At 33.3% G+C, this 14,647-nt stretch overlaps 1 protein-coding gene and 1 long non-coding RNA gene across 4 annotated transcripts; both read right to left on the bottom strand.

The window, feature by feature from the left end:
* Positions 1-174: 174 nt before the first annotated feature.
* On the bottom strand, positions 175-1,651 carry LOC145953109 (stem-specific protein TSJT1-like). Of its 3 annotated transcripts, none has more exons than XM_083066766.1 (4): positions 1,503-1,651; positions 886-1,376; positions 687-807; positions 175-609 (listed from the first exon to the last, which is right to left on the bottom strand). In XM_083066766.1, exons 2-4 carry the CDS (start codon positions 1,345-1,347, stop codon positions 407-409), a joined length of 786 nt encoding a protein of 261 aa, XP_082922892.1. In that variant the 5' UTR covers positions 1,348-1,376; positions 1,503-1,651; the 3' UTR covers positions 175-406. The 3 variants fall into 3 exon arrangements, with proteins under 3 accessions (XP_082922892.1, XP_082922884.1, XP_082922889.1); XM_083066758.1 differs by having other exon boundaries at positions 1,498-1,642; XM_083066763.1 differs by lacking the exon at positions 1,503-1,651 and having other exon boundaries at positions 886-1,488.
* A 3,619-nt stretch (positions 1,652-5,270) lies between these two features.
* Positions 5,271-8,080, bottom strand: LOC109803297 (uncharacterized). The gene is made up of 3 exons (XR_002240164.3): positions 7,065-8,080; positions 6,343-6,406; positions 5,271-5,517 (listed from the first exon to the last, which is right to left on the bottom strand). It is a non-coding gene; the product is annotated as an uncharacterized LOC109803297 (long non-coding RNA).
* Between the last annotated feature and the right edge of the window lie 6,567 nt (positions 8,081-14,647).

Here is a 14,647-nt window from a genome sequence, read left to right on the forward strand (position 1 = left end):
TATATGGTATTTGTATGCAAATACTTTAATGTTAGTATTATAGTGAAGGATCTATTAGCCACAATTTATGTTAAAGGACCACATAGCAAGATATCATTTGTGCTAACGTGCGTGATTTCTCCTGCCCTGCTTCATTTTAACAACATATAACGAAAGCAAATACCCACTTAAGAATTTAAAAGTCAAAAAGCTATAACTTGTTATTGATATTAGAAATTACCAGTCATGTTCAACATTGAACCATGAATTTGTACACAACAATGGAACCAAAAGAGAAAACTATATATCCCAAAAGCACTAAAAGCTAAGAGTCACCTCCATCATATTAGGTTACTCCTTTCACCACTCAAAAGTGTTTTTTTTTTTTTTTTCTTAAAAAAGAAAGTTGGACTATGACTATGATTGATCAGGCAAGCTTGTCATCTCCAATCCAATTGGCCCAATTAGCTTCACTTCCAACACGAGGCATGAGGTGGATGTTTGACTGAGAGTCAACATTGAAGATGGCCCCACAAATAACCCCTTGGCTGTCAATCCGAGGCATTGGTTTCATCTTCTTTGTTGGATGTTCAAAGCTCATGAGACCATGCTGACTATGAAACATACACCCTGCAATTTCAACACCAGTTATGGCTTCAATACACCCTTTGAAATGTAGTAATCTGAATGAGTGGAAAATTACATACCAGTTGGAAATGGTGCAAATGATTTAGCACAGGTGGCTTTAACAAGGTGGAGATTTTCAGAAATAACTAGGGAAGCATGAGGTGCAATACCCCAGTAGAGAGGAATATGGGCATTAGAAGCCTGTTGAGTGTTGAGAAGATGTGGTTATTAGATTGTGATGTGAAATGAGAATAGAAAGAGAAGAGTGAAGAGACATACAGATGCAAGAAAAAGAGTTCGATCCCTGTTGTCATATATGAGAAATCCAAAAGAGCCTTCAAGTTCTTTGAGGACTTGATGAGCAGGGTATGGAGCCCTATCACGAAGAGTCCGATATGCTTGAATGATAAACATTGCCTCATTTCCTCCCTTTGATAGCCCATACTGCTTGTTCAGCATGCTAAGGTTGTGCAGCTCACCCAAGAAAACACAGTATATGTCATCCAAAACACTAAACAACCTCTGATTGTGATTGTGATCGCCATCCATGGAAGGAGCATAACCTAACACACCATCACCATTCCCAAACCTCATCCACAAACCATTCCACCAATTCCCAAATCTCATCAAATCCTTCATCATCTCATCCCTTTCCTTACCCTTACTGCATGAATTCAAACATGCTGGACTCTTCAGCTCCTTCGGTGCATTCACTAACTTCTCATTGAAAATTCCCAACATCTTTGTTTGCCTCTTACCTTCCAATCTCACTGCACAATCAACATCAATAACCTATCAACTTCTCCACAATAATAATAATAATAATAATAAATCAAATCATCATCCATACGTAAAAGTTAAAACCACACTCTTAAAAACTGAGAAACCTACCCTACCAATATTAATAATCACCAATCCAAATAGCTTCAGATGAAGAATCAGTGGATCGTGCTTTCATATATATACATAACTTTCAATAATAGGAAGACAGAAACCGCGTGTCATGTGAACGTGGCAATTCTATCCGAACAAGAAAAGTAGATAAAGATGAAAAAGTAACTGATGTGCCAGTAATCATTGCTACTATCTATAACATATATAAAAAATTATTAAAAAAAATAGTGACATTTTACCTTATACTTTAATGTTTGAAAATTAAATATAAATCTACTAAATATTTATAATTTTAAAATATTTTTATTAAATAAAATATAAGATATAAAATATTTTTATTCTATTAGTATAAATAATAGGTACAAAATTTTAAATTTTAGTTATTTTACTTTTAGTTTTTATAATTAAAAATATATATTAAATAATAAAAGTATATTAATATAATTGGTATTATGATTAATTTATTAATTTCAAGTTTTTAAATTTTATTAAAAAAAATTTTAAAATTTTTTTAAAATAAAAAGATATAATAGTCTAAAAAAAGTGGAGATCAAGATGATTACTAAAAAAAGTATCATTTTTATATATTAGTATTTAATTTCAAGTTTTTAAATTTTATTAAAAAATATTTTTTTTAATTTTTTAAAATAAAAGAATATAATAGTAAAAAAATGGAGACCAAGGTAGTTACTGAAAAAAGTATCATTTTTATATATTAGTATATATATATATATTATATTTTAAATTTATAATAAATAATTTATATTATGGTGTTAATATTTAATTTATAAATGATTATAATAAAAATTGAATTAATTTCACTCATGTTTAATATAGGAAAATTGATTTTAAAAATAATCTATTTTAATTCTTCTGTCCAAATCCTGTAAAAACATGAAAATACCCAACTCTGTTACTGCAGCAAAAAGGGCAGGAAATAGTTGCAACAGGCCTAATTCACTACTGTTTTTAGATGCAATGCAATCTTAAACACATTTATTCACAGTCTCCCTGGAAAGGGCTAAAACGCTGGCCTCGAGTGAGTTTATAATAGAAATGATGATAAAAAAAATGGCATGTATCTATCTCTTCCCTGTCTGTCTTCTGAATTCGAACTTAATATTAACAACAACCCTTTTGCCTACACTGCTCCCACGTTCCCACAGGTCTTGATTAGGAATGGCAAGGAGGTTTTATGATACTCGTCCTCGTCCCTGTTCCTGTAAGTCAAATTTATCTCTGTATTTGTATTTGTACTTGTCAAATATATAATTTTCATTCCCGTCCTCATTTTTATCCTCGTCCCCGTCCCAATGTACCTGTACCCGTTAAAAATTATTTTATTTTATTTTTTATAAAAAAAATATACAATATTTTTAAATTATTTTTTTATTATATTATAATTATAATTAGATTATTTCACTATCTCATATTTTAATCAAGAGATTTCTTAATAATTAAATAATTATAAATATTTTACATTATATTAAATAATTATATATAATGAAATATTAAAATTCTTTAACACAATTAAATTAGGGTGAGTATTAAATTGAGGATGAGGACGGGGACAGTACAAGTACAGAACAGATAAGTATATATTCGTACCCGATTTAATATATCAAATTTTATCTGTACTCATATCCGTACCCGATCAAACCGGGTATTTTTCGTCAAAATCAAGACAAATTCGGATATTATCCACGGTTACGAATTTATTTGTCATCCCTAATCATGATTTTCTCCTGTCCAACTTCATTTTGTAAAGAAAGATTTAATATTAACATATACCGGCTTAAGAAATTAAAAGTCAAAAGCTATAACTTGTTATTCATATTACAAATTTCCATAATCATAGGTGAGGTCATTAACGGATCCAGAAATTTTAAATAGAAGGAACAATACTTATTCATATATTGTATTATTAAAAATTTTACATATAACTTTTAAAAGCATAAATATATATCATAATTATTTTTTACAAGTTTTTATATCTACGATTACAAGTAAAGATGAAAATAAATTAGGTTAGACTAAATTTTATTATAATTTAATAGGTTTGAAATTAATTTTCTTTAAAAAATATCTATTCTAAATATGACTTATTTATCTATCATAGACATTTTTTAATTGTTTGACTAGAATTACAATCTTAAAGACCTACTTTATAATAATTTAACATTATTAAAAAAATGTTAAATTTTATAAAAATTAAGTTTAATTTATTTATGATATAAACACATTTTTAATATTTAATATATATTTTTAGATGATAACTTATTTTAAAATATATTTTATAATAACAATTCTAAATGGAACATAAATCTTCTGATTTTTCTTATTTTAATTTTTTTAATCAACATATACAATAACTAGAAAACGCAAAAGGTAAACATGCATACTGTAAATTTTATTTTATCAAAAATTGATTTTTTTAATATATTACATTATATATGTGAGTATTAAGATATATATATATATATATATATATATATATATATATATATATTAATTAATTAGATTTTTTAAGAAAATTGATTCGTTATTAAGAAGTATTCTTTATCATATAAGAGAATTAATATTCTTCAAAAATTTGACAAATATCAAATAAATGAATCTCTTTTCTAAATCTATATTTTATACATATGATAATTTAAATATATTTATTTATTTTATTAAAATATAATTTTATTTTAAAAATATATTACTTTTTAAAATAAAAAAAATAAATATGTATGTGTGAAATAGTAAGTGTCCCCACTACTCATAATGTGGATCCGTCGATGGGTGAGGTAACAACAAATCAAAATATAGTCTAACATGTACACACATTCATTCATAACTCATAATTATACATTATAATTAGATTTTTCCAAACTCTAAATTGCAAAACCTGATTTTGCAAAAGTAGAGAGAAAACAAATGTGCATACCGTTGGATATAAGTTGCAGAAACACAGAAATTATAACTGAACTATAAACTGCAAACAATGTATACATTGTCAAATCACACAAATCTAATATACATGTTGCACCATGTAGAGATCAAGAAAGGGGCTTACAGATGCAACAAAGAAAAGGTTCCATCCTTGTTGTCATAGATCACAAATCCAAAACTGCCTTCAAGTTCTTTGATCAGAACTCAGAAGGGTACGGACCCATGCAGGAGAGAGTTCGATATGTTTTAATGATAAACATGATATCATTTGTTTCTTTTGATAGACCATAGTGCTTGTCACTACAACAAATGTGCTAAATAATAGAGGTTATTTTTGCGTTTAGTGGAGGTTTTTACCCTCCGCAAAATAAATTGCAGAGGTTTTCAAAAACCTCCGCAGTTACATTCGCCACAAGCAATTAGCGGGAGTTTTTAAAAACCTCTGGTATCGATAGTATTTTGCGGAGGTTTTTTTGTGGAGGTTTTAAACCTACACTAATTGTGGAGGTTTTCTAAAGGAGGTTTTAAACCTACGCTAACTATGGAGGTTTTTTAAAGGAGGTTTTAAACCTACACTAACTATGGAGGTTTTTTAAAGGAGGCTTTAAAACTACGCTAACTATGAAGGTTTATTGAAAGATGTTTTAAAACTATACTAACTATGAAGGTTTTTTTTTTAAGCATTCTAACAATAGAGATTTTACAGTCGAGTTTCTAATTCTCCCTATTTTCTTGTATATGACAATTTTTTATACTTATTTTAATTTCATAATTTACATGTATTACAATTTCCCATTTTCTTATGATATCTATAAAAAAATGTAATAAAAAAATACTCATAATGTGGACGTAGAAATTATATTTCCAATAACAAAAATAACAGTGTATAGTTCAAAAATTTACAATTCAAATTTCTATTGTAAATCAAAGTATGACATAAAATCCATAACAAAGTAATATTAGTCTTGAACTAATTAAACTTTAAATCCAAAATACATTATAAGCAAACTAAGGGTTGTTAGCACTAGAAGATCCTCTTGCATCCAAAGGTGTATTAGGAACACTTGAAGCATCATTTGGCTGAAATAAGAAAAGAAAAAATAGTTAGTTATATATACTATATATATATACAAGGGTGTATCACACATACTATATCATAATGACAATCAATAAAAAAAAATCAATTCCAAACAATTATTTTAATATTCCAAACTTATGCATAGTTATTACTTTGATCATGTATGTTTACTTATAGACCTAACTTGAGATAAAGAGTATTAAGAACTAGTCAAAATGAAGAAAATTAGACAATGATGTTAATGAAGAGATGTGGCTCAATATTGTTGGTTAACTATAAAATCTACCTACAAAACTATATATTAGCTTAATATTCACCCCTACCAATTACAAAATATATTTCCTTAATAATATGAATAAATTAATTAACTATAGACATATGTCAAACAATTTTAAGAGAACATTGTGTATTATTGCACCAGCTAAATTTCAGCACCTCCACAGAAAGAGGTGAATATTGCACCAGCTAAATTGTTCCTCTAAAGAACTTCAGCTACAAGCTTTAAAAACAAATAAGGAAAGTTAGTATTATATAAGAGATGTTAATATAATATTTTTTAATAATTAAAGAAGTTAGTGTGAGATATAAAAACTAGAACTTATGTTAAATCTCAGGAAATTTTAAGGATTGTCAATGTCATTTATTCTAATTTTTCCATCCAGCGAAAAAATTTCTAAGAAAAAAATTGAGTAAAAAATACTGAAATAAAGAAAAATATATAGTATTATATATATTTTTACTATTTAACACAAAAGGTTAAGCATTTTTATCAATTTAACGGAATTGTTAACTAAAAGTGGCTAGTTATTTATGATTGATTGTCTTACCTTGGCCTGCCCTTGAGGTGCTGGAGAATATGGATGCCAGAGCAAAGGGTATGCTGTAAGTAATCTGAACAAATGAACCAACAGAAATTGTTAGGTTGGTACTGTGTCTTCGCGCTGCATAAAGCTCTTTGACTTTTCTTTTGTAAACCACTTTTAACCTTTTTCTTAAAGAGAAATAAGTGGATAATTGAAGAAAAGTAAAGAAGTTTCCCTATACAAAGAGCGTCACGAAAAAGCTATACTGCTGTTTGCAAATTATAATGCAAAAGTTAAATGCATTCAATACAATCACGATGTATCCACTGGAGCCTCAAACTTTGGATAACTAAGAGATTCAATTATATCTTTTATTTTATGAGTTAATATGATCTGTTATTATTATAACATATTTATCCGATCCTTTTCTATTTCTCTCATTTTTATTTTTTGTTTGTTGAAATTAAGGATTAACTGAGTATATAGGGTAGGGCACATATATTAGTCCTCCCTCTGCACCTTTATTGAAAAATGAATCCATTAGTGTCACGAGTGGCACTATTTAGTAGCATATTTTGTAATTAAACTGACGGTTCACAATCAGAAAATACTTGAAAACAATTTGTTGGTTGTCTTTTCTAGCTCAAACAAGAAACAAGAGCCAAGCCCACAAATTTATTTTGAAGCACAGTCCAAATAAAATTTTTCGAATCGAAAAACAAAAGTCCTGAGTTTTGAGAAAAAACCTTAGCCCCGTTTTATATTCACGGGGCGGGCCGCAACCGTTCCTCCGAAGACCTCGCGGCCCATCCAGTCGGTGTCGAATAGCAAGAATGGGAACCACGCAATCCAGTTGAGACACGTCACCAAGAGGAGGATCCACATGAGCCGTTTCAGTCACGTAACAGGCATTCTCGTTCGTCCTCCCTCACCCTCACCGGAATCTCAAGCGTCAAAAGGACTCAGAATGTTGCTGCAAAAGTCGCAGCTCAGCGCCTCGCCCAGGTGATGGCTTCTCAAAGTGCGGGGGAAGGAGGAGGAGGAAGACGATCTAGGATTTCGCTACACTGCTCCTCCGCCTCTCTTTTGTTAGACAGCTGTGGCGGCCAGCACCGAAAACACTTTCGGTGGTTTTTTAATTTAAAATTAAAAGCGGGTCCCACATGATAATAAAATAATATTAAAAGTTTAGGAGAAATTACGAAAATGCCATTGGGACTTTCCTATAAATAGGGAAGCTGAAAACCATAATTTTCATCCCAAATCTTCTTCTCTTCTCTCTTCCTCTCTTATACACCTTGAGATCTGTTCTCGGTAGTAGTAGTCTCCTAATTCAAAGGAGTAAGTTATAGAGAGAGAAGTGTTGTAATTTCCTCCCTTTCAGTAAATAATATTTTTACTGTGGTTATTTTCTCCCTTGTCTCTTTTTACTCATCTCTTGTTTTAGCTGTGAGTAACTATTAAGCCTACTCTGGACCTAACAGTGGTATCAGAGCCACTAGGTTGTTTATTATTCCGCTGTGGTGTACATTGGTATAGTGTCGGAGAAAATTTCTTAGTATGCTCTGTGGCTGCAGTATTGTCTGATCAGTCACATCAGAAAAGAATTATTCTTGTTACTGGATTTTATCATTGTTCCAGTAGGCGGTACTATTCTAGTGGAAGTTACTTAAGTCGGTTTAATAGAAGAAATTATGGCAGCAAAGTTTGAGATAGAGAAGTTCAACGGGAACAATTTTTCCCTGTGGAAATTGAAGATAAGAGCAATTTTGAGAAAAGACAACTGTCTTAAAGCAATTGAAGACAGGCCATCAGATATTACTGATGAAAAGTGGAGAGAAATGGATGACAATGCTGTTGCCAATTTGCACTTAGCAATGGCTGATTCAGTTTTGTCGAGCATAGCAGAGAAGACAACTGCAAAGGAGATTTGGGACACGCTCGTAAAATTATACGAGGTCAAGTCACTTCACACCAGAATATTCTTAAAGAGGAAACTCTACACTCTTCGAATGAGTGAGTCCACAGCAGTGACGGACCACATCAACAATCTGAATACGCTATTTGCTCAGCTTTCAACAGCTGATTTCAACATAGTGGAAAATGAACGTGCGGAGCTTCTACTTCAGAGTTTACCAGATTCATATGATCAACTCATCATCAACATAACAAACAATAATGTTGTTGGTCGTCTATCCTTTGAGGATGTTGCCGGAGCTATTCTTGAAGAAGAGTCCAGGCGAAAGAATAAGGAAGACAGACTGGAAAGTTCAAAGCAAGCAGAAGCTTTGACGATGATGAGAGGAAGATCAATGGAACGTGGCTCCAGTGGGAGTCAAAATCATGGTAGATCAAAATCTCGAGGAAGGAAGAACCTCAAATGCTATAATTGTGGCATGAGAGGGCACATGAAGAAAGATTGTTGGCACAAGAAGAGTGGAGGAGGGAAGAATTCTGAAGCGTCAACCTCTCAAGGTTGTGTTGCTAGTACCCAAGAAGATGGAGAAATCTTGTACAGTGAAGCAATAAGTTCCAGAGGCGAAAAACAACTCCATGAATGTTGGATATTGGATTCAGGTGCAACCTGGCACATGACTCCAAATAGAGATTGGTTTTGCACTTATGAATCAATCTCAGGAGGATCCGTATTTATGGGAAATGATCATGCTTTGGAAATTGCTGGAGTTGGTACTATCAAATTAAAAATGTATGATGGTACTATTCGTACAATTCAAGGGGTACGACATGTGAAGGGCTTGAAAAAGAATCTATTGTCCATTGGGCAACTAGATGATCTCAAGTGCAAGATCCACGTTGAAGGTGGAATCTTGAAGGTAGTTAAAGGCAATTTGGTGGTGATGAAAGCTGAGAAGATCACATCAAATCTATACTTGCTTTTGGGAGAAACGTTGCAAGAAGCAGATGCATCAGTTGCAGCAATAAGTCAAGAAGAGGCAACGATGATGTGGCATCGTAGACTAGGACATATGTCAGAGCGAGGCCTGAAAATTCTTGCGGAACGTAATCTCTTGTCAGGGCTTAAAATGGTAACCTTACCATTTTGTGAGCACTGTGTGACAAGCAAGCAACATAGATTACAATTTGCCAAAGTAACTACAAGGAGCAAACACATACTTGACTTGATCCATTCTGATGTTTGGGAATCACCAGAAATTTCCATGGGAGGAGCAAAATATTTTGTATCATTTATTGATGATTATTCCCGGAGATTGTGGGTGTACCCAATCAAGAAGAAGTCAGATGTGTTCCCAGTATTCAAGGAATTTAAAGCACAAGTAGAACTTGATACTGGAAAAAGGATTAAGTGCTTAAGGACAGACAATGGAGGAGAATATATAGATGGTGATTTTCTGGCATTCTGCAAGCAAGAGGGTATCAAGAGGCAATTTACAGTTGCTCATACACCTCAGCAGAATGGGGGTAGCAGAGCGGATGAATCGAACTCTTCTAGAAAGGACAAGAGCTATGTTGAGAACTGCAGGATTAGCCAAGTCTTTCTGGGCAGAAGCAGTCAAAACTGCTTGTTATTTGATCAATCGCTCACCATCAACAGCAATTGGTTTGAAAACACCAATGGAGATGTGGAATGGAAAACCATCAAATTATTCTTCATTACATGTGTTTGGATGTCCGGTGTACGTGATGTACAACTCCCAAGAAAGAACAAAGCTGGACCCAAAATCCAGGAAATGTATATTCTTGGGTTATGCTGACAATGTTAAGGGGTATCGCTTGTGGGATCCCACTGCCCGCAAGGTTGTTGTTAGCAGGGATGTAGTGTTTGCAGAAACTGAACTGCAAAAGGAGCAGGAAAATGACAGCACTATCAAAGACACCAGTATAGTGGAGATAGGAGGAAAGTCTAAAAAGGATGACACCTCTGAAGCAGAACAAGAGCATGAGGAACAAGAACCAGATGAAGCCAATGATGAAGAAGTTCAACAAATAAGACGTGAGAGAAGGAGACCATCTTGGCATTCAGACTATGTTATGGCAAGTCATGATGCGTACTGTCTCTTAACTGAAGAAGGAGAACCATCAACCTTTCAAGAGGCGTTGAGGAGTTCTGATGTTTCTCAGTGGATGGCAGCAATGCATGAAGAAATAGAGGCCTTACATAGAAATAAAACATGGGAACTTGTTGATCTTCCAAAAGGTCGAAAAGCCATTGGTTGCAAATGGGTCTATAAGATCAAACGTGATGGCAATGATCAAGTGGAGAGATATCGTGCAAGATTGGTGGTTAAGGGATATGCTCAGAAAGAGGGCATTGATTTTAACGAGATATTCTCGCCAGTTGTTCGATTAACCACAATCAGAGTTGTTCTGGCTATGTGTGCTGCATTTAATTTACATCTTGAGCAACTTGATGTAAAGACTGCTTTTCTTCATGGGGAACTCCAAGAAGAAATATATATGCTCCAACCAGAAGGCTTTAAAGAACAAGGAAAAGAAAACTTGGTTTGTAGGTTGACCAAATCTCTGTACGGTTTAAAGCAGGCGCCAAGGTGTTGGTATAAGAGATTTGATTCCTTCATTATTAGCCTTGGTTACAACAGACTGAGTTCAGACCATTGTACGTACTACAATAGGTTTGATGACAATGATTTCATCATCTTGCTGTTGTATGTGGATGACATGTTGGTGGTAGGCCCCAACAAAGATCAGATCCAAGAATTAAAGGCACAATTGGCTAGGGAGTTTGATATGAAGGACTTGGGACCAGCAAACAAGATTTTAGGGATGCAAATTCACCGAGACAGAAAAAACAGGAGGATTTGGCTTTCTCAGAAGAATTATTTATTGAAAGTCTTGCGGCGCTTCAACATGCAAGACTGTAAGCCAATTACTACCCCACTTCCTGTCAATTACAAATTATCCTCAAGTATGAGTCCTAGCAATGAAGCAGAGAGGATGGAAATGTCTCGAGTGCCGTATGCATCAGCGGTGGGAAGCCTTATGTATGCCATGATTTGTACGAGACCAGACATTGCACAAGCAGTGGGAGCGGTCAGTAGGTTTATGGCAGATCCTGGTAGAGAGCATTGGAGTATTGTAAAGAGGATCCTTAGATATATCAAAGGAACCTCAGATGTTGCATTATGTTTTGAAGGATCGGAGTTTGTTGTCAGAGGCTATGTTGATTCAGATTTTGCAGGAGATCTGGATAAACGAAAATCTACTACTGGTTATGTGTTTACACTTGCTGGAGGAGCAGTGAGCTGGTTGTCTAAGTTACAGACTGTTGTAGCTCTATCTACTACAGAAGCTGAATACATGGCAGCTACGCAAGCATGCAAGGAAGCAATTTGGATTCAAAGGTTACTGGAAGAACTCGGGCACAAGCAGGAGAAAATTACTGTGTATTGTGACAGTCAGAGTGCCTTGCACATTGCAAGGAATCCAGCCTTTCATTCCAGGACAAAGCACATAGGAATTCAATATCACTTTGTTCGTGAAGTAGTAGAAGAAGGAAAAGTGGATATGCAAAAGATCCATACAAAAGACAACATAGCAGACGTAATGACAAAGCCTGTCAACACTGACAAGTTTACATGGTGTCGATCCTTATTTGGCCTATTGAAGACATAAGCAACATGAAGTATCAATAAAGAAGAAATGGTGTGAAGATATGATTAACTTAATCATAATCTTCAAGTGGGAGAAATGTTAGACAGCTGTGGCGGCCAGCACCGAAAACACTTTCGGTGGTTTTTTAATTTAAAATTAAAAGCGGGTCCCACATGATAATAAAATAATATTAAAAGTTTAGGAGAAATTACGAAAATGCCATTGGGACTTTCCTATAAATAGGGAAGCTGAAAACCATAATTTTCATCCCAAATCTTCTTCTCTTCTCTCTTCCTCTCTTATACACCTTGAGATCTGTTCTCGGTAGTAGTAGTCTCCTAATTCAAAGGAGTAAGTTATAGAGAGAGAAGTGTTGTAATTTCCTCCCTTTCAGTAAATAATATTTTTACTGTGGTTATTTTCTCCCTTGTCTCTTTTTACTCATCTCTTGTTTTAGCTGTGAGTAACTATTAAGCCTACTCTGGACCTAACATCTTTTTCTAGGAACTCTCATAGATCTCCGTCTCCTGCGTTTACGTTTATCTTTATCCAAACTTCAAAAAGATATATATGAATAAAATAAAATTCTCGTGGGTGTAATTATGATATTGATGGATTAGATTATCCATAGGCAGCTTTAAGGGATTTGAAAAAGGAGGAATGAGTCAAAAGCATTAGCCATGTATTCAAACGTTAAACAAACACCAATATATGAATAGTGATTTAACTCTCCAAATAAATAAAATATCACTGCAAATGAAGTTTGGAAAGGTGAAGCTAACCTTGTAAATACAAAGCAGAGGAAGAGCGTCCAAGGCAGAAGGAATCAAAATGGTGCAAACGGGATTTAGGGTTCACTTTGGAGCCACCGGAATCATCACAGGATTTTGGATACATTAAGGAGCCATGTACTGATAAAGAGGGTTTAGGGTTTTCTTTTTCTGATTCTTTTAAGAGGGAAATGAAAAGATTTTTTTTATCTTTTGAGAGGGAAGTACTTGTAGAATCACATACTAATTTCCTTTTATTTTAACTTTTAGAGAAAAAATATTTAAGTGGGAAAATATTTTTTAATTAGAGGAGGTTATAAACCTCTACAAATTAAAATAATATTTTAATTAGAGGAGGTTATAAACCTCTACAAATTAAACAAAAAAATGGCAGATTTTAATAATTTAAGGAAAGTTTTAAAACCTCTGTAAAATAAGAAGTATTCTTTATCACATAAGAGAATTAATATTCTTCAAAAATTTGACAAATATCAAATAAATGAATCTTTTTTCTAAATCTATATTTTATACGTATGATAATTTAAATATATATATTTATTTTATTAAAATATAATTTTTATTTTAAAAATATATTATTTTTTTAAAATAAAAAAAATATGTATGTGTGAAATAGTAAGTGTCCCCGCTACTCATAATGTGGATCCGTCGATGGGTGAGGTAACAACAAATCAAAATATAGTCTAACATGTACACACATTCATTTGCATAACTCATAATTATACATTATAATTAGATTTTTCCAAACTCTAAATTACAAAACCTGATTTTGCAAAAGTAGAGAGAAAACAAATGTACATACCAGTTGGATATAAGTTGCAGAAACACAGAAATTATAACTGAACTATAAACTGCAAACAATGTATACATTGTCAAATCACACAAATCTAATATACATGTTGCACCATGTAGAGATCAAGAAAGGGGCTTACAGATGCAACAAAGAAAAGGTTCCATCCTTGTTGTCATAGATCACAAATCCAAAACTGCCTTCAAGTTCTTTGATCAGAACTCAGAAGGGTACGGACCCATGCAGGAGAGAGTTCGATATGTTTTAATGATAAACATGATATCATTTGTTTCTTTTGATAGACCATAGTGCTTGTTGAACTTGGTAAGGTTGTGCAGGCCACCCTGGAAAACACAAAATAATCCAATAATTCATAAATTCGTTTTTTTGAAACAATAGATTCATTAACCAATCTGCCTTGAAATTTGAAAAGGGAATGTATATATTGATTATAATAGAATATTCAATCATATCTATATAAGACAATTAAATTAACCTATGCAAGCCATTTTAAGACATACCTATCGACGACTTATTTGAAGGGAAATACGCTAGCTAAACATCAGTCATGGAGAAAGCATAGGAGGAATTTAAGGTCATGAAATCTTTCGCGATTTCATGGCTTGGCTCAGGCTTATTGCATGATCTATGCTCACGTATGCTTTTAATATTTAAATTTGAAGTATTTTTTAATATCATCCGTCACTAGTTCTGCCAACCACCAACTATCCATCCAAATATTTCATACAGATGTGTTATATTTGCTCTCAAAAAAGAGGGAGACCTTATGAGACGCCAAAGCTGAAGGGAGAGATTTTAGGGGATTGGTCGCACACGCAGAGGGGACTCTATGGATTTTCCTTCTTCTACATATTCACACTCACTTTCGGGGGATCTCACAGCCCTTCACGAACTAATATATTCACACTCTCATCATCTTTCTGTCATTCAAGCATACATAAACATTTTTTTACCACGCATAATAAAAGACTCCAAACCCTTGCATCTCTTTCATGCATCAACGGCTTCCTCCATTTATGACCCCATAGAGCTCATTCTTTACACATTACTCAAAACACCGAGTCTTTACACATTACTCAAAACACCGAGGTCACTCTTTCAGGCACGCATTCACTCGACATAAAACATTCACATGCGG

This window comes from Cajanus cajan, chromosome 1 (genome assembly GCF_000230855.2).
Source record: "Cajanus cajan strain Asha chromosome 1, NIPB_CcT2T_4, whole genome shotgun sequence".
Classification (NCBI taxonomy): Eukaryota; Viridiplantae; Streptophyta; class Magnoliopsida; order Fabales; family Fabaceae; genus Cajanus; species Cajanus cajan.

Coding starts and splice junctions, on each gene's coding strand:
- LOC145953109 (XM_083066766.1), bottom strand. CDS start 1,347: ATGTTGGGAATTTTCAATGAGAAGTTAGTGAATGCACCGAAGGAGCTG. Junction 808..885: donor GAACTCTTTTTCTTGCATCT/GTATGTCTCTTC, acceptor AACACTCAACAG/GCTTCTAATGCCCATATTCC. Junction 610..686: donor ATTTGCACCATTTCCAACTG/GTATGTAATTTT, acceptor TTGAAATTGCAG/GGTGTATGTTTCATAGTCAG.